Source organism: Aquarana catesbeiana, linkage group LG11 (genome assembly GCF_042186555.1).
Source record: "Aquarana catesbeiana isolate 2022-GZ linkage group LG11, ASM4218655v1, whole genome shotgun sequence".
Classification (NCBI taxonomy): domain Eukaryota; kingdom Metazoa; phylum Chordata; class Amphibia; order Anura; family Ranidae; genus Aquarana; species Aquarana catesbeiana.
This window is the reverse complement of record NC_133334.1, coordinates 30,143,418-30,167,936: the sequence shown is the minus strand read 5'-3', so window position 1 is coordinate 30,167,936 and position 24,519 is coordinate 30,143,418. Positions and strand designations below refer to the sequence as shown.

At 41.9% G+C, this 24,519-nt stretch overlaps 1 protein-coding gene across 1 annotated transcript in view; it reads left to right on the top strand.

Moving 5' to 3' along the window:
* The window catches only part of LOC141111933 (uncharacterized), a 53,849-nt gene that overhangs the window by 23,674 nt on the left and 5,656 nt on the right, over window positions 1-24,519 (top strand). The window contains exons 2-10 of the mRNA XM_073604154.1: window positions 5,049-5,172; window positions 5,652-5,783; window positions 8,387-8,510; window positions 11,755-11,831; window positions 12,502-12,525; window positions 15,384-15,479; window positions 18,727-18,791; window positions 21,934-21,993; window positions 22,724-22,783. Coding sequence (XP_073460255.1) covers window positions 5,049-5,172; window positions 5,652-5,783; window positions 8,387-8,510; window positions 11,755-11,831; window positions 12,502-12,525; window positions 15,384-15,479; window positions 18,727-18,791; window positions 21,934-21,993; window positions 22,724-22,783 — 762 coding nt within the window. The remainder of the gene's footprint in view (window positions 1-5,048; window positions 5,173-5,651; window positions 5,784-8,386; window positions 8,511-11,754; window positions 11,832-12,501; window positions 12,526-15,383; window positions 15,480-18,726; window positions 18,792-21,933; window positions 21,994-22,723; window positions 22,784-24,519) is intronic.

The window sequence follows — 24,519 nt, the reverse complement described above, 5'->3', positions numbered from 1 at the left end:
GCTCTTTTTCACCAAGAAAACACGGTTGCAATCATTGAAGTGGTTTTGTTGAATGGACTCTATGCATTCGTTCTTGTTCAAGTAAATGTTATTTCTGTTGCAAACGATCCAGCCTAGACATCCCATTCTGAGAAGTATGTGCGGGTGCTGAGTACTATGCTGGAGTGAGAAGAGAGTTGGGCTTTGGAAGAAATTAGAGGCAGTTGACCTGCTACTGTACATCCACTGTGGGCGTGTGCCCTGTATGATCCACACTTGTGTTCTACCATCTCAAGTTATTATATCTGCATTCCACATTTTTAGGAAACCTGAACCAAACCTTGACACACCTACAGTCTATCAAAATGTTTGGATCTTTTATATAGAGGGTGTGTGATAAAATAGTACATCCTGCTCATTGGTAAGAAAGACCTTCACCTAAGATAACATTTGTCAACGTGAAGTAATAGATCAAGTTTACAAGAAGATGTTGATGCCAAGGGGCAAAAAAATGCATAACTGTGTCAAAGACCTTTCTTCTAGTTTTGAATCCAGGAAGTATAAAGAAAATTGATGCAGTAACTGCAGAGCTTACAATAGACGTAGTCTCATACAACATTCTTTAGGTCCTATTAAATCTTTTAGCATTGTTTAGACTGGCCAGTCTCCAGTTCAGTCCAACAGCCAATATACAGGGTTATGACAGTCTCCTAGCAGCAATACAATAATATTGTGTAAATACCTACCAAATTATAGGACTATGTTGTTATTTGAATATGTGATTTAATATTTAAAGCCCAACTCCAGGCAAAAATGGCACCCAGCTGGTGTTAAACCCCCTCCCGCAGTACTTATCCACCACCAAAAGATCTCAACAGTCTACTGGGTTTGGTGATGTCCAGCATCACCCAACAGGGAAGACGAGGCGATACTGTGGATGTAGGGTGTCTTGGACCCGCCCCTGAGGGGCCATCACCAAGGAATCCTACACACACAGTTTAATAATGTGGAAATCATCACTCTCTAGGCACCTTAGGACAGCCCACTGCCAAGAGGAGATCTGATGATAAAAAGTACCCTATGTATTACATCATTAGCCTGAAGACTTGGGAAAGAGGTAAGTACAAAAAAATAAATAAATGTACAGCCAGTGGGGAAGTGGCCTGGGGGGGCGGGGGGTTGGGGTTGTGGGCATTGGAATGGGGGGCTGAGTCTGGATTTGGGCTTTACAGTGTTTTGCTGTTTTTGAAAATAGGGGAGAAATAATATTGAGCTTCCACTGCATGTTTTAGGAAGTCACATAATCTGTGGTTGCTACCTTGTTGTGAGCACCAGAAGTCCACAAAGTACAAACAATACTGTGACAATTTTGTTCAGCTTCTCCTGTAAAGCCTTGGAAATACTTTTTCAAAACCCCAATGGCCCCACTTGCCCAGATCACCATGGTCCACATACTGCAAAGATTCTAGACAGCAAGAGCTGCTGCAAACTTTCTTCAGAAAGGGCAAAACATAATAAGTGCTCCCCACAGTTATTCATCTGATCTCCCCAGTGTGGTCCCAGCTAACTCTTCCCCCTGCTCTCCAAAGCTAAAAAAAAGGTTGGGCTGGAGTTGGCTTCTCCAGTATGGAATTGCTGAGTAAAGGGAACGTTCACAAGTTCCTACACTTTTTGAGTTGGTTACCTTAGACAGTGGCTGGCAATATATGAAGTATAGAGTGCCTCAGCTATGGCCCCTGAAAGAACCAAAGGGCCAGATATAATATTCAGTATATATTATTTAGTTTTACAGAAGACTGACAGAAACTAAGCACATGATGGAACTGGTTTGTGTGTAATATTGTTGGACTGGTAGAAGTGGGATATTGGTATTTTTGGATTTAACACAGAATGCGTTCTCCTTCAAAGGGACTGGTGAACAGTGAATGAGCAGTGTAGACTAAACCTTGTTCTGGTCTTGGGCTGCTATCTCTCAAATACAGTTATACAGGTCATACACTAATGCCGCGTACACACAGGCAGACTTTTCGACCGGACTGGTCCGACGGTCTTTCCGACGGACTTTCGGCGGACTTCCAACGGACTTTTGAACGAAAGGGACTTGCCTACACATGATCACACCAAAGTCCGTCGGGTTCGTACGCGATGACGTACGACCGGACTAAAATAAGGAAGTTGATAGCCAGTAGCCAATAGCTGCCCTAGCATGGGTTTTCGTCCGTCGGACTAGCATACAGACGAGCGGATTTTTCGACCGGACTCGAGTACGTCGGAAAGATTTGAAACATGTTCCAAATCTAAAGTCCGTCAGATTTTCGACCGAAAAAGTCCGCTGCAGGTCCGATGGAGCCCACACGCGATCGGATTGTCCGCCGGATTCGGTCCGTCGGGCCAGTCCGGTCGAAAAGTCCGCTCGTGTGTATGCGGCATAAGTGTAAAGTTTTTGTGTGAGTGTTGAGGAGCACCCAGTAGAAGAGTTCATGACTAGGGATGAGCCGAGCACCCCCCGGACGGTTTGGTTTGCACCAGAACTTGCGAACAGACAAAAAATTTGTGCAAACATGCGAATACCGTTAAAGTCTATGGGACACGACCGTGAAAAATCAAAAGTGCTAATTTTAAAGGTTCGCATGCATGTTATTGCCCTAAAAAGTGTTTGGGGACCCGGGTCCTGCCCCAGAGGACATGTATCAATGGAAAAAAAAAAGATTTTAAAACGGCTGTTTTTCAGGAGCAATAATTTTAAGAATGCTTAAAGTGAAACAATAAAAATGATATATTCCTTTAAATATTGTTCCTGGGGGGTCCCTTAATCTGCCTGTAAAGTAACAAATTTTTCCCATGTTTAGAAAAGTACTGCAACAAAATGACATTTCTAAAGGAAAAAATGTCATTTAAAATTGCTCACGGCTGTGATGTATTGCCAGATCCCGGCAATATACATAAAAAATCATTTGAAAAAACAGCGTGGGTCCCCCCCCCCCCCCCCCCTCAGTCCATACCAAGCCCTTTGGGTCTGGTGTGGATATTAAGGTGAACTCCACGCCAATTTTCTTTTTAAAATGGCGTGAGGGCCCCACCCCCCCGAAGTCCATACCAGACCCAAAGGGCCTGGTATGGACGGGGGGGAACCAATGCCGTTTTTTTCTTAATTCTGTCATAGGGCTCTGCTTAACCACTTCAATACACTTCATTATACATTGTACACTGCACTATATACCCTGCACTGCATTATATATACTACACTGAGGGCACTATATACTCTGAACTGCAGTATATATACTATACGGACTGCACCATATACTCTGAACTGCAGTATATATACTAAACTGACTGCACTATATACTCTGCTGAAAAATTGGGCCTTAGGTGTTAGTGGTAACCCCTCACAGTTACTCTTGTTGGGTGCAGGAACGGGCCCTGCTGTTAAATATTATTTCAGAGGCTGCTTGCCCTCTTTTAGTAGCCTGTGAGCGTCTGCCTCTCCTTGGACGCCTTCCAGGCATGATGGGTATTATTTTTTTTAACACCGCACTATACTGTATTATATACTGTGTATACCGCCTGCACTGTATTATCTACAGTACACCGCCGAATGCACTGTATACACAGGCTACACTGAATGCAGAGTATATATATATATTTATATATATATATATATATATATATATATATATATATATATACACTAGTCTGACTGTATATATATATATATATATATATATATATATATATATATATATCAGATACAATGCCACTAACTAACCTGCCTGTCTAATCTAGCTCAATCTCTCTATCTCCGTCCACTATAACACACTATACGGGCGCTGTGTAAGCAGCCTTATATAGTGTAGGGCGTGGACTTAGTCCCACTGAGCCATGATTATGGCTCTCACTGAGGAGTGAGCTGTGATTGGCCAAAGCATGCAGGTCAGGTGTATGCTTTGGTCAATCATCAATCGTTCTTGCAGTGAATTATGGGGCGCTCAAATTTGCCGCAAACGTCCCATAAAATTTGTTGTTTGGTGAATGGGCAAACACCCAATGTTCGAGTCAAACTTACTGTCGACTCAAACTCAAAGCTTACCCCTATTCATGACATTTCAGGAATTTTAGTCCAAATTTGTTTTGACATAGAGCAGTGGTCTCAAAACTGCAGCCCTTTGCTTGCCTTTATCCGGCCCTTGGGACACTATTCTTTCCACTGATACGAACCACTATTCTGCCATCTGACACTGACAACGGAGTACCATTGCTCCCACTGACACCACTAATGGGGCACTATTTCTCCCTATGATACCAACGATGCGGCACTATTTCTCCCCCTAATACCAGATGTTTACTCCCACTGATGCCAGGAAAATGTCCACTCCCGCTGGCCACAGTCCGGCCCTCCTAGAGTCTGAAGGACAATAAACCAGCCCTTTGATCAGAATGTTTGGAGACTCCTGACAAAAAGTATTAAGAATACTTGTGTTTTGGGGGAACCGCCAAACCCTTCTTCAGGGCTGAAGTTGAGGATACGATTGGACTAGTGGTGAGACTAAATACCTGAAATCAGGTTTGATCTGAGCTGTTGGATCGGTTTTCGTCACCCGAAATGTGTTGGCTTTTCTTGATACTTTATATCAATATACATTTTGACTAAAATGAAGTGTGTCATGAACTTTTTTACTGGGCACTCCTCAACACTTACCCCAAAACCTTGCACACATTCTGAAGGAAATGGTCAGAGACTGCAGACATGTTATAGCAGTTGTTGAAGACTTGAGACCTGCTGCAACAGACAGAGGACATGTTACATGAGACTGATAGAGATTGTTTCTATAGCAGATTGCAAATCAATGCTCCCACTATTAGTACTATTGTCTGCAAAGGGCTGCATTTGACCCTTGGACCACAGGTTGAGCACCAGGGCCTTAGACTTGGTGGGGGATGACAGTGGTACATCCTCCATTGGAAGGGGAGTGGTTGTTCATTGTTATTTCTATAGTGAATGTTACAGCTAAATGTGTTATGGTTGGACCAAGAGCAAAGTAAAAAAATAGGCTTTTTTTTTCTTTCTACAGATCACAACTGCATTCAGTTTTTTGGAAAACATCACCGAACCAACATCTTATCAAGATAGAAGTTTCTCGTGCAATGACACTGAATATTTTGTGTCCAATAGGTGCTGCCAAAAGTGCCCAGCAGGTGACGGTTTATTCTCAAAATATTTACCTGATTTCTGCAACAAATAAGATAAAACTATGAGGATACCTAACCTGATGCCTGGCCAGGCTATAGACATTAAAGTACAAGTTAACGTTTAATCAAAAATTGATGGTGGTAACAACATAATGTGCCGCTCCGCCCTACACATTTCGTCACAACTGACGCCATCAGGGGCCTACAGTATAGACTTTTTATTTATGAATAATTCTTAGTGGATGCCTTTACTATTGTTCATGTTTTTATTGCACTTATAGACAACAGTTATATTTGTTCTTTGCGCTGCACTTTTGTTAATCATTTGTAGTATTGTATATACAATACTGTGCTTGATGCTTATTTGTTTGTTTTTCTCCATGAGCGTGTCTACATTGTTTTTATCTTTTTGCTATCCTGTGATAATATTTGATGTTTGAGGAAGTAAGGAAGATGGTTTGACCCCCCTATACAATGTATTCCAGGCACACGTGTCTCCATCTCCTGCTCTGTAAATCATGGTCTGGGAGATTGCAGAATCTGCACAACTGGAAAAGACTTTACCGCCTTCCCTAATGGATTGAAAACTTGCCTGCCATGCCAAGCTTGTAGAGAAGGTATTTCTTACATTTCTAATAAAATTTGATATTTTAATACATTTACAAGTCTGTGTGAATACATTCCTCACATCTCACAATACTCAGCAGAGGTTTCATTTTTTGAGAAAGTTTCCCCCTATTGTTAAAAAGCAATCTTCGAGCTCCAGTTCACTGGCTTTGCCTAGGTCGAAATGTGGCTTTCTACAAAGTTACAATGCTGCAGTCTGATCACTAGGGGAGAAGAGACTGAGGGAATGCTTCCTCCTGCCTACAGCAGACTGATGACATTAGTTTACTGCAGGCAGAAGGAAGCATTCCCTCATACTCTCCTCTCCTCCTCCCCTCCCCCCATGATCAGACTGTACATTGTAACTTTGTAGAAGGTAGAGGAACCATTTCCTCAGTCTTACCTCCCCCAGTAATCAGACTGTACATTGTAACTTTGTATGGACTGTTTCATTCTGCTATTACTTGTGCTCATACTGCTTCATGTTCCCCGGCCATGAACCATGGGCTGTCCCATCCTGCCTTTACTTGTGCTCATATTACTCCATGGTCCCCAGCCATTAACAGTGGAGTGTTTAATTTTGCCTTTACTGGTGTTCATACTGCTTCATGGTCCCCAGCCGTGAACTATGGACTGTTTCAGTCTGCTATTACCAGTGCTCATACTGCTTCATGGTCCCCAGCCATGAACCATAGACTGTTCCATTCTGCCTTTACTTGTGCTCATACTGCTTAATGGTCCCCAACCATTAACCGTGGACTGTTCCATCCTGCCTTTACTTGTGCTCATGCTCCCCAGCCATGAACCATGGACTGTTCCATTCTGCCGTTACTTGTGCTCATACTGCTTCATGTTCCCAGGCCTTTAACTGTGGACTGTTCCATTCTGCCTTTACTTGTGCTCATACTGCTTCATGGTCCCCAGCCATGAACTATGGACTGTTTCATTCTGCTATTACTTGTGCTCATACTGCCTAATGTTTCCCGGCCATAAACCATGGGCTGTTCCATCCTGCCTTTACTTGTGCTCATACTACTCCATGGTCCCCAGCCATTAACCGTGGACTGTTCCATTTTGCCTTTACTGGTGCTCATACTGCTTCATGGTCCCCAGCCATGAATCGTGGACTGTTCCATTCTGCTATTACTAGTGCTCATATTGCTTCATGGTCCCCAGCCATGAACCAGGGACTTTTCCATTCTGCCTTTACTTGTGCTCATACTGCTTCATGGTCCTCAGCTGTGAACCATGGACTGTTCCATTCTGCTGTTACTTGTGCTCATACTGCTTCATGGTGCCCAGCTGTGAACCATGGACTGTTCCATACTGCTTTTACTTGTGCTCATACTACTCCATGGTCCCCAGCCATTAACCGTGGAGTGTTCCATTCTGCCTTTACTTGTGCTCATACTGCTTCATGGTCCCCAGCCGTAAACCAAGGACAGTTCCAGTCTACCTACATTAGTGCTACTGCTGCTAAGGCCCTTTCACACTGATCAGTTTTTCTACCATTTTGGCCTTACCAAAAGTGGAAAAAAATGCATGATCATTAAATCCTATGGAGCACTTCACACCAGTCAGTCTTTGGTGCATGTTTGGTGCGGTAAAAATAACGCAACAAAGACACTTCTCCTTATTGAACTTAATGGAAAACACTTCAAAAACATGGAAACAACTCTTAAAAAAAAAAAGGACCTGCAGTTGCTTTTTTGGTGCATTTTTGGAGTCATATGTCCTTTTTTCACAGGTGCAAAATGCACCGGAAATGTGGTAAACACATGGCAAAAACGCAAATACGCTTTTACCATGTTTTTTCAATGGAGCAGTGTGAAAGCAGCCTAAAGCCCCATACACGCTATCAGATTTTCTGCTGAGTTTTTCCTTCAGATTTACCAAAACCATATAATATGAGGTCAAACCTTAGGAGTTTCAATGTGTATGCAATCAGGCAGGCCCTTGCACTACATGGGTTTGGTAAATCTGAAGGAAAAACTCAGCAGAGTTTATGGGGCTTAAGGAGCTTCCTCTACTAGCAATACATTTCATTTTGGAGTATCCCCTCCAAATCCCCTCCCAAGTTTTTACTAGCAAATAAATTCCAAAAGACAACCCCTAGATTGATTAATGAGCCGGAGTGAATGGACTGTTGTTTCTGTGTGCCTGGCTCCCCCAGCAACCTGTGTTACACTCAGCGGCTCTTTCGGGGGTTGTGCTACAAAGGACTATTCTGACAGCCAGCCCTGGAGATTCGTTCATATGCGCCGTATATCATGGATGGAGAAATCTGAATTTAAAAAAAAATGAAGATTGTATGGCCAGCTTTACCTTCCTTTGGACTCCAAGCTGAACACGGTTACATACTGCCTGTTGATGCATCAGCTTGCAGTCCACAGGGAATGAACATACAAGGGTGACAACGCTGCTCCTGCTCAGCTAGCCATTCAGGGAATGTTGTCACCCTGGGTCAGGAAGTCAAGAAACTGTCAGAGGGTAAAGAACCTCTACTGACCCCTGACGATGACCATTATCATTTGATAGTGAACACCTGATGAGGCAATGTTGGAAATATTTCATATTTTAAGTAGTAATAATGTGATTATTTCTTGTGCTATAGATGAAGTATTGGTAGAAGAATGTACCCTGGCGAGGAACACCCTATGTGAGTGCAAACAGGGAACATACTTATGTCAGGCCAACATGAACTGCTCAAACACAGGGACCTGTTCAACCTGTTCAAGGTAACCACAAAAACATTTTTAGAATTTAAGAACAAAGAAACATATCTGTTTTCTTCTCTGCCTGAGCTGGGGCCAAACAAAACAGATGTTTCATATTGTTACCATTGATGTCAACAGTGAATAGGTAGAAAATGAGACAAAAAAAAAAAAAGGCTTTATATAACCTCTTCCTGCCCACGTCATGCATATGTGCAGCAGGGGATAGGGTGGGCTCTAATGCCCACACGCTCACAGCACAAAGACCACCTCTGCTAATGATTGGGAGTTGGCAAGACCGGCTCCTGATCATGTGAGTGCTGTGAGGACCACAGTGGTCAAGTCCTAGGCATCCCCAAGCGTAATATTCCAGCAAAAGGGACACTGTGGTTGGACAGGAAACATGGTTTCATCACCTGATGTAAGGGGGCACTCTGATGGGGACACCTGATGTAAAGGGGGCATTATGATGGGGACACTTGATGTAAGGGGGGCACACTGATGGGGACACCTGATGTAAGAGGACACTCTCATGGGGACACCTTATGTAAAGGGGGCACACTGATGGGGACACCTGATGTAAAGGGAACACTCTGATGGGGACACCTGATGTAAAGGGGGCATTGTGATGGGGACACCTGATGTAAGGGGGGCACACTGATGGGAAGACCTGATGTAAGAGGACACTCTCATGGGGACATCTTATGTAAGGGGGGCACACTGATGGGGACACCTGATGTAAGAGGACACTCTGATGGGGAAACCTGATGTAAAAGGGCACACTCTGATGGGGACACCTGATGTAAAGGGGGCATTGTGATGGGGACACCTGATGTAAGGGGGGCACACTGATGGGGACACCTGATGCAAGAGGACCCTCTGATGGGGAAACCTGATGTAAGGGGGCATTGTGATGGATGGGGACACCTGATGTAAAGGGGGCACTCTGATAGGGACACTTGATGCAAGGGGAACATTGTGATGGGGACACCTGATGTAAGCGGACACTCTGATGGGAATTACAAAAGACATGCTTATGAATGTGAGTTGGGGGCCTTGGATTGTGGGCTCCTTGAGGGTAGGGACCGATGTGAGTGTGCGATGTATGTGTGGAGCGCTGCATAAATTGATGTTGCTATATGGGTACCTTGAATAAAAATAATAATAATAAATGAGCATCTTAATGAGACACAATGTATAGGGACAATTGTAGACACGCACCCACACTCACCCAGGTAGAACTGGATGAACTGGTGTCTTTATTCAATCTTACTAACTATGTAACTATGTAACTATGTAAGGGGGCACTCTGATGAGGACACCTGATGTAAGGGGGCACTGTGATGGGGACACCTGATGTAAGGGGGCACTGTGATGGGGACACCTGATGTAAGGGGGCACTGTGATAGGGGCACTTGAAATATGGGGGCACACTGATGGGGACACCTGATGTAAGGGGGCACTGTGATGGGGAGACCTGATGTAATGGGGGCACAGTGATGGGGACACCTGATGTAAGGGGGCACTGTGATGGGGACACCTGATGTAATGGGGGCACTGTGATGGGGACACCTGATGTAAGGGGGCACTGTGATAGGGGCACTTGATGTATGGGGGCACCTGATGTAAGGGGGTACTGTTATGGGGACATAAGGAGGCACACTAAAAATTATCAAAAAATATTATTGACATGCTATGAAAATTGTATTTGGCTTATTTTGATAGACATGTAATTAATACATATATACTAGGATCTAAGTCATAGAACAAACATGAGATTGGGACTTTTGCTGGAGGAAAATTTTACTGACCAGACCTCCTTGAAATTTAACGTAATACCCCTGATTTATATGTTTTATAGATATTACTGTGCATTTTATAGATGATTATTTTTAACATATACCTATATATTTGTTTTATTAACTATTATTTTTTGTAAAAAAAAAATGCAAGAGGACCCTCTGATGGGGAAACCTGATGTAAGGGGGCATTGTGATGGATGGGGACACCTGATGTAAAGGGGGCACTCTGATAGGGACACTTGATGCAAGGGGAACATTGTGATGGGGACACCTGATGTAAGCGGACACTCTGATGGGGATTACAAAAGACATGCTTATGAATGTGAGTTGGGGGCCTTGGATTGTGGGCTCCTTGAGGGTAGGGACCGATGTGAGTGTGCGATGTATGTGTGGAGCGCTGCGTAAATTGATGTTGCTATATGGGTACCTTGAATAAAAATAATAATAATAAATGAGCATCTTAATGAGACACAATGTATAGGGACAATTGTAGACACGCACCCACACTCACTCAGGTAGAACTGGATGGACTGGTGTCTTTATTCAATCTTACTAACTATGTAACTATGTAAGGGGGGCACTCTGATGAGGACACCTGATGTAAGGGGGCACTGTGATGGGGACACCTGATGTAAGGGGGCACTGTGATAGGGGCACTTGATGTATAGGGGCACCTGATGTAAGGGGGTACTGTTATGGGGGCATAAGGAGGCACACTAAAAATTATCAAAAAATATTATTGACATGCTATGAAAATTGTATTTGGCTTATTTTGATAGACATGTAATTAATACATATATACTAGGATCTAAGTCATAGAACAAACATGAGATTGGGACTTTTGCTGGAGGAAAATTTTACTGACCAGACCTCCTTGAAATTTAACGTAATACCCCTGATTTATATGTTTTATAGATATTACTGTGCATTTTATAGATGATTATTTTTAACATATACCTATATATTTGTTTTATTAACTATTATTTTTTGTAAAAAAAAAAAAAAAAAATATATATATATATATATATATATATATATATATATATATATATATATATATATATATATATTCTATTTTTATTATTACTTTACAGCATTAATTTGAAATTTATGACTGTGTCAAAGTCTATTGTTGTTCATGACAATAATACCATTATCTTATCACGTTTCATGTAGTCACCATACAATTCTCTTATATAAAACCTCAACCCCATCTAGTGGCCAAAATGCGGTATCGTTTTCCCAAAATATTTCAATGAGAAAACGATACTGTACTGCATTTTGGCCACTAGATGGAGTAGAAGGCATTTATTTTTTACAAAAATGACTGGACATTTCGCTCAGTGTGCACGAATGCTTCTGACATTCGAGCAGTGACTGTTTTATAGATAGACCCCCTATAATATATAACCAGACACAAAGCTCTGCGTTGGACCCCACTAACCTCGTTTTCCTCTGTACCATAGTTGCCCAGAGGGACAAGGAATCATACATCCATGCAATGCTACTGCCAATACAGTTTGTGGGGATCTAGTCGGAACTTGTAAGTCACAATCGTTTTTGCCTAAATGGGTTTTTCAAGGGGGCCTGTTATTAAAAGTAATTTAATAGTTTTTCATTTTCATTTATTTATTTTATTTATTGGAGACCTACATAGAAAGTTGCAATGCAGAAAAAAAAAGGTTAAAACATACAGTATATAATGTCACAAAGCTCCAATCATCTCACCACTGGACAATGAGGTCCCTGTACTCCAATGGCCTCCACACTCACCACATCTCATCCAATAGAGCACCTTTGGGATGTGGTGGAATGGAAGATTCATATTATGGATGTGCAGCCGACAAATCTGAAGCAACTGTGTGATGCTATCATGTCACTATGGAGCAAAATCTCTAAGAAATATTTCCAACACCTTGTTGTATCTATGCCATGAAGAATGAAGGCAAAAGGGGGTCCAACCCGGTACTAGCAAGGGGGACCTAATAAAGTGGCCAGTGAGTGCATATCACTTCAATGTCTTTTTTAAATGTTTTGGGGATTTCTAGGAAACTGCTCCAGAAAAGAGCCTTTTCCAGCAAACTTTACATGTAGAAAGCAGCTGAAGGTTCAAAGACACAACAATTGTATTCTCTTTTTTTGCCTGTATGTTTATTGGCATTTTATGTTTCCTGTAGAACTAATAATATTTGTTTGTTTGTTTTTTTATCTAGATATCCAAAACTTGACCCAAAAAGGTAAGAATGGCGAGCTTATTTCTATTACCCTGCCTTTATTCATGATATGTGCCAATAATTTTCATGGCTGGTTAAAAAAGCGCTCCACCAAAACAGGAATTATTACCCTCCATCCAAATTCAAATGTAGGCCAGTGTTGGGCCAATGTTAGGTTTAGAAGAGCCCCGACAGTGCCATACATTTAAATGTGGGTGAAGGATAATACATCCTAAATGGCAGATGAAGTACCCCAAGCAAACCCCTCCTTGCTCTGCTTTTGTTTGTCAGCATTGAATGGCACCTAAAATCATGGTGCGGGTCTGAGATAAATCGTGCTCCAGTCGCGGCAGCCCGCATCGCGTGAGGCACGTCACAAGCTTCACGCAATGTGGGTTGCCTCAATTGCAGCGCCATTTATCGTGGCAGACCCGCACCGCAATTTTAGGTGCCATTCAAATGAATGGCATCTCAAATGTGCGTAAATAGAGAGAACCGCGCTTGACCAACAAATGTGTATATAACTAGCAGCAGCATATAGTGCGATCACACCAAATTAGATAGTTCAAGAAAAAGGAAAGCTGCGCTCAAACTAAACAGTCTATGCAAATGACATCAGAGAGATATTGAAATCCTTCCAGAATAAACAGCACCGCCACCGTGTATTTTGAGGCAGTAGTGACAATCCACCCTAGTAGTTAAAACCTGCTTACCAGATGGCAAGCGTAAAAGGGCAAGTGGCTTTAGCCCAGCCAAGGCCTTTCAGCTTGCTGGCACTCCCGATGTTCATATGGGGGGTAAAACTCCAGATTCAATTGCGCTGCCACATATCACCATCACGAAAGCCACGGGTGACCCAGAAGGAAGAAGAACTCACCATAGTGTAAAATCTTTCTAGTATTTATTTTAAAACAAGTAGTAACTTACAGTTAAGTTAGTAAAATCGCATGTACAAAAAGTCGGCCGGCATACAAACAAACGGAGCCCGTCCTCTACTCCGGAAGCGTGGTGACGTCAGTGCGTACCTTCCCAGACGCGTTTCGTCATCATCTGACGTTGTCAATGGGGAACGGGCCACGCAGCGACTCACCACTATATAAAGGAAGCCAAGCCTCGTTCTGAACCCCGAGCATCAATGCGCCATATTGAGTATGGGAAAAAATTCCCTTAACCTACAAACGTCACGGAAGGGAGCGTGTCACTACATGCATCCCTCCCAAGACAGGCAGCAACCTACAAACGTCACGGAAGAGAGTGTGTCACTACATGCATCCCTCCCAAGACAGGCAGCAACCTAACACAATTGAGCCAAACATTAATACCAGCTACAACAGTGTAAGTGTAATTTTAAATGTGAACAGAATATAAATGTTATGAAATAGCAAAAAATAAAAGAATATAAAAACAAAGTATAAAATATAAAAACCTGCTATCCCATATTTAAAATGTGTAATAATCCTCATACACTAACAGGAACGATCCTGTACTAAGATAATGGTTAGAGGAAACCTACCTTATCCTCATGTGCGTCCCGTGATTTGTCATTCACAAATCGGCACCTTGAAAATCGTCAGAATCGCGGCAAATCTGCCAGAGATTCAAAACGCAGAGGTGTGGATGGAGCCTAAGTGTTCAGGGATCCTAGATTCTGGTTTTAATTGTTAAATGCTGCTGAACTATCAGTAAACATGTACGCCGGGAAATTTTGTTTCTTTTTCGGATGCATTGTTTCATTGAAGAATTTTGTTGCGTTATATTCATTATGCTGAACCGATTTTTTTTAGGAAGTTAGTTTCGTATCTTCGGCATTTTTTTTTTTATCCCTTTCATGCCTAATGCCGTGTACACACGAGCGGACTTTCGACGAACTGAACTCCAAAGGACTTTTCGACTGACTTTCCGACGGAGTTCCGACTGGCCTACACACGATCACACCAAAGTCTGACGGATTCGAACGTGATGAAGTACAACGGGACTAGAATAAGGAACTTCATAGCCAGTAGCCAATAGCTGCTCTTGCGTCCCTTTTTGTCCGTCGGACTAGCACACAGACGAACGGACTTTTCGACCAGACTCGAGTCCGTCGGAAAGATTTGAAACATGTTCTATTTCTAAAGTCCGTTTGATTTTTCGACAGCAAAGGTCCGATGAAGCCCACACATGATTGAATTGTCCGGCGGATTCGTTCCGTCTGACCTTTGCTGTCGAAAAGTCCGCTCGTGTGTACACGGCACTAGCCTATTTCTGACATTTGTTGCTTGCAAGTTAAAATCCGTATTTTTGCTAGAAAATTACTTAGAACTATATTTTAACAGAGACCCTACAGAATAAAATTGGCGACTGTTGCAATATTTTATGTCACACGGTATTTGCGCAGCAGTCTTTCAAACGCCATTTTTGGGGAAAAAAGACAATTTCATGAATTTAAAAAAAAAACTAAACAGTAAAGTTAGCCAAATTTTTTTGGATAATGTGAAAGATGATGTTATGCTGAGTAAATAGAGACCTAACATGTCAATGCTTTGAAATTGCGCACACACGTGGAATTTGCGACAAACTATGGTACCTAAAAAATCTCCATAGGCGACGCTTTAAAAAAAATTAACGGTTACCAGGTTAGAGTTAGAGAGGAGGTCTGATGCTAGAATTATTGCTCTCGGTCTATCACATAAAATCCCAATAAAATATATTTTTGTTTTTGGTTGTAACATGACAAAATGTGGAAAGTTTCAAGGGGTATGAATACTTTTTCAAGGCACTTTATTTATTACATCTTCTGCTGATAAATCTCAGGCTGTGTATGTATGACTAGCTTAGAAAACATCCTCAAATATATCAATAATTATACATATCTAGCTTACTGATTTTTTTTTTCTTTAAAGCACTGATCATTGGTCTGACTGTCATGTCAGTCATCATTCTTAATGGTTTCACCATTTATCGATATTGTCATAGCAGAAAGAAAGGAGAAGGTCAAGGTAAGATAGCGTTACCTCGCTGTACACAAAGTTCAATACATTTGTATAATTTTCTGTTATCGTGAGCCTGTGGGGTGTCCATGCAAGACAAAGCAATAGGTTCACTCACGCTGCTCATATATAAGGCTGCCCATACACACTTCCTGCAAGCTAAAAAAAAAAAAATTGAACAGATTCCTCCATCCACGCTATACGGATGGACGAATCTCCCATTGAGGCTATTGTATTCTGACAGTAGTCACCATCGGCAGCTGTTAGAATACCCGAACAGTGGTTGTATCTGATTGGATGCAGGTGCTGTTTGGCCTACAATTTTTCACCCGGCTCCTTTAAATTTTCACTCGGACAGCGAGTGGCCGACTGGGCCACCCACTAAGCTAATTTTGGTCAATGCATCAGGAATTGCCCAAAATTGAAAGTGTATGACCAGCTATATTACATTTGGGTATGGGTTAGCATTAGACTATCTTCCCTACCGCTTCCATTGGGGCCCAGCGTTGTTACATGGGGGCAGGGAGTGTCCTTAGGACTGTGTAAGCTCCAACCAGAGCTTATTAGCCACTTCCCATCCAGTGACATACCAGTACATCACTGGATAGGAAGGATGATATCACAGTCATCGCTGCAGCTGCAAAGTTGACCGAGATATATTTTTTGCGACCGGTGATTTCCCTTCAAAGTAAAAGTAATCCTAGCAGCTATGGAGCCTCTGGATTACTTTTTCAGACAGTGGAAGATGCATTAACCAAGCTCCCCTGAGCAATCAGAGAGCCTGGTAAGGGCACAAACAGTTGCATCCAGTTCCTGGGACAAAGTGAGAGGAACTGATAACGTTCCTCCCACTGCGTGACGTTAGAAACCGGAAGCATCAAGGATTTCGTCATGTACGGTTTCAGGTCTTCGTTTACCTGGCCGTTACCAGCCAGTGAAGCAGTCGATCAGACTGATCTGTCTGATCGGCTGCATTGGAGGTCAGAGGAGAGATCTGGGGTCTAATAGACCCCAGATCTGTCCATAAAGAGGACCTGTCACAGCCCATGCTATCACAAGGGATGTTGTTCATCCCTTGTGATAGCAATAAAGTTGATGAAAAACATTTTTTAGGAGAAAGTGTAAAAAACGTTTTTTTATTTTTTTCATTAAAGAAATAATAATAAAAAAAAAAAATTAAAGTGCCCCCGCCCTCCCGTGCTCACGCACAAATGCGAACCTGCATGCATACGATGGGCGATCACACCACATATGTGAGGTCCCAGTGAGAGCAATCATTCTAGGGCCAGACTCCCAGTGTTCCTCTAAACTGGTAACCTGTAAAGGCTTTTAAAGTGTTAACTATGGAGATTTTTAGGTACTGTCGTTTGGCGCCATTCAATGGGCGTACGCTGTTTTAAAGTGTGAAATGTTTGGATATTTTTTACTTGGCGTACCATCATCTTTTTTATTTTACCAAAAAGTTGGGTATTGTGATTTTGTGCACAAAAATTCATTAAAGTGTATACAAGGGGTGGGCAGGGGTTACAGCTGTGGTATCATGTAAGGTGAGAGGGTGCTAGGAGGGGTGATTTTTTTTTGGGGGGGTGGGATTTGGGGGGCAAAGACTTGTGCTGGGAGGGGGGGATTTCAGCAGGGGGGTGAATTTTTACTGGGAGGAGGGGGAATTTATGTTTAGGGGGTAAGTATGCAGATTAGTGCTCAATTTTTTGGGGGGTCGGTTGGATTTTTGCTGGCACATAAGGCTCATACATGTTGGGAGAGGGCGCAGTTTGGTATGTTCGCCCTGGGCTCTAGATGACCATGTCCCGGCACTGCATGCTGGGGGAAGGAGGGCTGGGGCTGTTGACATCATATGCAAGATGGCAGCACCCAACAGTAGACTCAGAGCTTTTAAATGTCTACAGCTGTGGCCAAAAATTTTAAGAATATTAGTTTTCACAAAGTCTGCTGGCTCCGTTTTTATGATGGCAATTTGCATATACTCCAGAATGTTATGAAGAGTGATCAGATGAATTGCAATGAATTGCAAAGTCCCTCTTTGCCATGAAAATGAACTTAATCCCATAAAGAACATTTCCATTGCATTTGTGAGGAAAGCTTCAGGGCGCCCAAGAAAGTCCAGCAAGTGCCAGGACCGTCTTCTACAGTGGATTCAGCTGCGGGATCGGGGCACAACCAGTGCAGAGCTTGCTCAGGAATGCCAGCAGACAAGTGTGAGGACATTGGCACACACAGTGAGGAGAAGACTTTTGGAGGAAGGCCTGGTGTTAAGAAGGCCAGGAAAGAAGCCACTTCTCTCCAGAAAAAACATCAGGGACAGACTGATATTTTGCAAAAGGCACTGGGATTGGACTGCTGAGGACTGGGGTAAAGTCATTTTCTCTGATGAATCCCCTTTCCGATTGTTTGATGATCCTTGTCCGCAGAAGAAATGGTGAGCGTTACCATCAGTCCTGTGTCACGCCAACAGTAAAGCCTCCTGAGACCATTCATGTGTGGGGTTGCTTCTCAGCCAAGGGCTCACTCACAAGTTTGCCTAAGAACACAGCCATGAATAAAGAATGGTACATAAACGTCCTCCAAGTATAACTTCTCCCAACCATCCAAGAACAGTTTGGTGGGGAAAAATTCCTTTTCCAGCATAATGGTGCACCTTGCCATAAGGCAAAAGTGATAACTAAGTGGCTTGGGGAATCAAAATTTTGGGTCCATAGCCGGGAAACCCTCCAGACCCTAATCCCATTGAAAACTTGTGATCAATCCTCAAGAGGTGGGTGAAAAAAAAACCCCACAAATTCTGACAAGCTCCAAGCACAGATTATGCAAGAATGGGCCGCAAGGATGTGGCCCAGAAGTTGATTGACAGCATGCCAGGGAGAATTGCAGAGGTCTTGAAAAAAGAAGGGTCAACACTGCAAATATTGACTCTTTTCATAAACTTCATGTAATTGTCAATAAAAACCTTTGACAATATGAAATGATTGTAATTATACTTCAGTATATCATAGGAACATCTGACGAAAAGATCTAAAACACTGAAGCAGCAGACTTTGTGAAAATTAATATTTGTGTCAAAACTTTTGGCCACGGTTGTACACAAAGGAGGAATTTACAGGTAGATAACATATACTGTATATAATATGTTAAGTGCACATATAATCTTATGGGAGGATTGTTGATGAAATTAATACTCTGGTGACAGGGTCTCTTTAAGTTGCAACTACCGGTATTTATTTATTTTTTTAACCTATAGATCATCCAGTTGAAGTACAAACTGCATCCGTCAATGATTTACCAGATAATGTCTCCAATGTAAAGGTAATAAGCCTTTTCATAGTGTAGAACACAATCAATTAGAGCACATAACCATTCAGCAACAATGTTTTGAATTTTAGCGCAAAGCCAACAGAATTATTAAAGGCCAACTTTACCCACAAGATTTTGGTTTTGTTTAGGCATTTGTTCATTGCGTCAACCTTAGGCTTTGTTGATCACTTTGAAGCTGAAGTCTAATCTGCTTATCAATTGCATTGTGCAAGGCTGAAAGCAAGGTTGGGGTTCACCTATTTATTAGCTTTGTTGAGTGTTATAAAAGAAAATTAAAAAATGTATTTTCTACAAAAGAAAAAAATATTTATGAATGGATTTCTTTATTAATGAGCTGTTTATGGAATGGCACCACCAGCCATCAACCAAGAAAAATAGTAACTGTAATCTGCCGTTTTTCTAAACAAGCGTTGAGTTGGAAGCAATAATGTAAAACAGGTTCAGGATGGGAAAAAAACGTGCACACACTGCAGAATACAGGCATACCCAGCTGTACGTACCCTCACTTTACGTACACTCGCGAGTATGGACACATTTGCGTCTATGGGAAATCTCGGTCTTCTTGATATGGCACTGTTGCTGGTTTTTAACATTGGTGACTAGGGGAAATCTTGGTCAGCTTGATATGGCACTGCTCCCGAACCATAAGTGACAGGGCCACCAAACTTAGGGAGCACCGAGAGGGGACACAGGACTATAACATATCCAATTTTGGGGTTGGCCAAGCTTGCCTATGTAATCTTATCTTGCCTTGGTCCTGGGTCTCCTTAACATGCTCTCCAAGTTTGGTGTCCCTGCACTTATGGTTTGGGAGCAGTGCCATGTCAATTTGACCAAGATTTTCCATGGAGCTATAGTGTATCTACATGCATTGAGAAGTGAAAAAAAGGTATTTCTTCCCTTTAGGTACATTTTCATTTTACATACATGCTCTGGTCCCATTGTGTACTTAAAAGTTGGGTATGCCTGTAATGAAAGCTACACTTAAAGTAGAACTATGGACAAAACTTTTTGTTTTCATTTTGGATCGAGTAAGGGAGGGTTAAAACAACTGTCAGAGATGGGGAGATTTCCCTTCACTTCCTGTCCCATAGCCAAACAGGAAATGGGAGGAAATCCCTGCAAATTAAGGGAATTCTTTGGTCCCCCCCAGGTCACCAAAACCCAGATAGCAACCAATTGAGCTGCAAGTTTGGACTTGCTAAGCTATTGCTAGACTTGCCAGGCATGGTATATACAGTACATACAGTGCCTTGAAAAAGATTTTATACCCCTTGAAATTTTCCACATTTTGTCATGTTATAACCAAAAATGTAAATGTATTATATTGGGATTTTATGTGATAGACCAACACAAAGTGGCACATAATTGTGAAGTGGAAGGAAAATAATAAATGGTTTTCAAAATTGTTTACAAATAAATATCTGAAAAGTGTGACGTGCATTTGTATTCAGCCCCTTTTACTCTGATATCCCCTAACTAAAATCTACTGGAACCAATTGCCTTCAGAAGTCACCTAATTAGTAAATAGAGTCCACTTGTGTGTAATTTAATCTCAGTATAAATACGGCTGTTCTGTGAAGCCCTCAGAGGTTTGTCAGAGAACCTTAGTGAACAAACAGCATCATGAAGGCCGAAGAACACACCAGGATTAGGTTATAAAATAAATATCCCAAGCTTTGAACATCTCACATGTTCAATTCATCATCTGAAAATGGAAAGACTATGGCACAACTGCAAACCTACCAAGACATGGCCGTCCACCTAAACTGACAGGCCGGGCAAGGAGAGCATTTATCAGAGAAGCAGCCAAGAGATCCATGGTAACTCTGGAGGAGCTGCAGAGATTCACAGCTCAGGTGGGAGAATCTGTCCACAGGACAACTATTAGTCGTGTTCTCCACAAATCTGACCTTTATGGAAGAGTGACAAGAAGAAAGACATTGGTGAAAGAAAGCCATAAGAAGTCCTGTTTGCAGTTTGCGAGAAGCCATGTGGGGGACACAACAAACATGTAGAAGAAGGTGCTCTGGTCAGATGAGACCAAAATTTTACTTTTTGCCCTAAAAGTAAAACACTATGTGTGGTGGAAAACTAACACTGCACATCCCCCTGAACACACCATCCCCACCGTGAAACATGGTGGTGGCAGCATCATGTTGTGGGGATGCTTTTCTTGAGCAGGGACAGGGAAGCTGGTCAGAGTTGATGGGAAGATGGATGAAGCCAAATACAGGACAATCTTAGAAGAAAACCTGTTAGAGTCTGCAAAAGACTTGAGACTGGGGCGGAGGTTCACCTTCCAGCAGGACAACGACCCTAAACATACAGCCAGAGCTACAATGGAATGGTTTAGATCAAAGCATATTCATGTGTTAGAATGGCCCATTCAAAGTCCAGACCTAAATCCAATTGAGAATCTGTGGCAAGACTTAAAAATTACTGTTCACAGACGCTCTCCATCCAATCTGATAGAACTTGAGATATTTTACAAAGAAGAATGGGCAAAAATGTCCCTCTCTAGATGTGCAAAGCTGGTAGAGACATTCCCAAAAAGACTTGCAGCTGTAATTGCAGTGAAAGGTGGTTCTACAAAGTATTGACTCCGGGGGGCGCCATACAAATGTACCCCACACTTTTCACCTATTTATTTACAAAAACATTTTGAAAACCATTTATAATTTTCCTTCCACTTCACAATTATGTGCCACTTTGTGTTGGTCTTTCACATAAAATCCCAATAAACTACATTTCTGTTTTTGGTTGTAACATGACAAAATGTGGAAAATTTCAAGGGGTATAAATAATTTTTCAAGGCATTGTAGTTACATTGATCCAAGCTGGATGTAAAAATATACCACACCTAGATTTCTTTTTTACATGGTTGTTTTTTCTTCTAATTTCCACAAGATGAAATTTGAGGACAAATACAGTAAAATTGTACGGAATTTAAAATGACGAATTTCGTGATGAGGTTAAACTCAACAAAATGTCACATATCTCCAGTCACAAGGAAATAGGGGGGGGGGGGCAGGCTATACTATCTAAAGGGTGGGACAATGTGGAAAATCTTTGTTGTCTGTGTTATTTGGTGATGTAGAATAAATGTAATAAAATTCATGTTATTTTTCAGTGTCCTGATTCAGAACAACAATGTATGGGTTCAAATGCCCCCCTGATAGATGCTGAGATGGTAGGTGCTTTGTAAGAATGTCTGCAAATCTGTCTGTCTCTATGTTCTTTATTATGTCAAGCTATGCAAATAATATTCATATTGTATGTCTAATATCTATCTAATCAAATCTTCCTTCATATTAAAACTCCGGAATGACGCTGGTAGCTCCGCCCTTCGCGTTTTGTCAGTACGACGTCATCAGGAGGCTGTGCTTTTTTATCCCCTTCATGACCAGGCCATTTTTTACTGTTCGCCACTGCACTACTTTAACTGACAATTACGTGGTCAAGCAATGCGGTACCCAAAAAAAAATTATATTATTTTTTTCACACAAATTGAGCTTTCTTTTGGTGGTATTTGATCACCACTGGGTTTTTTTTTTTTATTATTATTATTATTATATAAATGAAAAAAGACTGACAATTTTGAAAAAAAAAACAATATTTTTTACTTTCTACTGTAAAACAGTCTACAAACTATGGTATATACGGTACATTGATCCAAGCTGGACCAATGTAAAAATGTAAAAATATACGACACCTGGAATTCTTCTTTGTTTGTTTTTTTCTACTTTTTCTAGAGGACAAATACAGTAAAATTTTACAGAATTTAAAATAACTAATTTTGTCATGAGATTAAACGCAACATGTAAAAAGGGAAGGATAGTGTGAAAATTCTTTGCTGTCTGTGTTATTTGGTGGTGTAGAATAAATTATTTTATTTTATTTATTTTTATTGTTTTTTTCAGCTCCCTGATTCAGAAGACCACGGTTTTCTTCCTTACATCTCCCCGAGGGATACTAAGGAGGTGGGTGCTGTTACACCTGTGTAAGAATGTCTGCATATCTGTCTGTCTCTATGTTCTTTATCTACAGTATGTCAAGCTATGCAAATACTTTCCATATAGTATGTCTAATATCTATATAACCCTTCCTGTTACAGAGCACTCACATGTGTGTCAAACTGTTGGCCTTTGGCATCTTTGGAGATCTCTTATTAATTTCCTTTTTATGTTATTGTCCTATAGTGCAGGGGTCCCCAAATTAAGGCACAGGGGCCCGGACATGGCACTTTGCTTCCCTTTATCTGGCGTTGGGGGAATTTTTCCTTCCACTGATATAAGACACTATTCCTCCCACTGACACCAACAATGGGGCAATATTCCTGCTACTGACATCAACAATGGAGCACTATTCCTCCCACTGACGCCAATGATGGGAAACTATTCCTCCCACTGATACCAATGATGGGGCACTATTCCTCCCACTGACACCAACAATGGGGCACTAATTCTTCTCCCACTGATGCCAATGACGGGGCACTATTTCTCCCACTGAGGCCAGTGATAGGAGACTACAGTGCCTTGAAAAAGTATTCACCACCTTTGAAATTTTCCACATTTTGTCATGTTTTGTCAACCGAAAAAGTAAATGTGTTTTATTGGGATTTTATGTGATAGACCAACACAAAGTGGCACATAATTGTGAATGGAAGGAAAATGATAAATGGTTTTCAAAATTTTTTACAAATAAATATGTGAAAAGTGTGGGGGGTACATTTGTATAGCGCCCCCCGGAGTCAATACTTTGTAGAACCTCCTTTCTCTGCAGTTACAGCTGCAAGTCTTTTTGGGGATGTCTCTACCAGCTTTGCACATCTAGAGAGGGACATTTCTGCCCATTCTTCTTTGAAAATATTTCAAGCTCTGTCAGATTGGATGGAGAGCGTCTGTGAACAGCAATTTTTAAGTCTTGCCACAGATTCTCAATTGGATTTAGGTCTGGACTTTGACTGGGCCATTCTAACACATGAATATGCTTTGATCTAAACCATTCCATTGTAGCTCTGGCTGTATGTTTAGGGTCGTTGTCCTGCTGGAAGGTGAGCCCCAGTCTCAAGTCTTTTGCAGACTCTAACAGATTTTCTTCTAAGATTGTCCTGTAATTTCTTGTTAAAAAAAAGATTGCCCTGTAAGCTGCAATATATTATATTTATGTTTTGGGGTTTAAATTTCTTTTAAAGTGGTTCTAGAGGGAGAAGGTTTTTTTACCTTAACGCATTCTGGGTGCCCCCCCCCCCCTTATACTTACCTGCAGCACTTCCGGGTCTCTCTCTCCTCATTGGCTCACACAGCAGCGGGAGCCATTGGCTCCTGCTGCTTTCAATTACAGCCAGTGAGCCAATGAGGAGAGAGCGGAGGGCGAGGCCGAGCTCCGCTCTGTGTGTGAATGGACAATATCCATTCACAGGAACGTGGCTTGGAGCAGTGCCCCCATAGCAAGAGGCTTGCTATTGGGGTTATTCGGCGGGGGGGGGGGGGGCCGGGACTTCTGGCCAGGGACCCAAAAAGGAGGATCGGGGCTGCTCTGTGCAAAACCAATAAGCTGAGCAGGTAAGTGTATAATGTTTTTTTTTAATTACAACCTTTAGAATCACTTTAACAACTTCAATACCGGGCACATTCACCCCCTTCCTGCCCAAGCCAATTTTCAGCTTTTAGCGCTGTTGCATTTTGAATGACAATTGCGTGGTCATGCAACACTG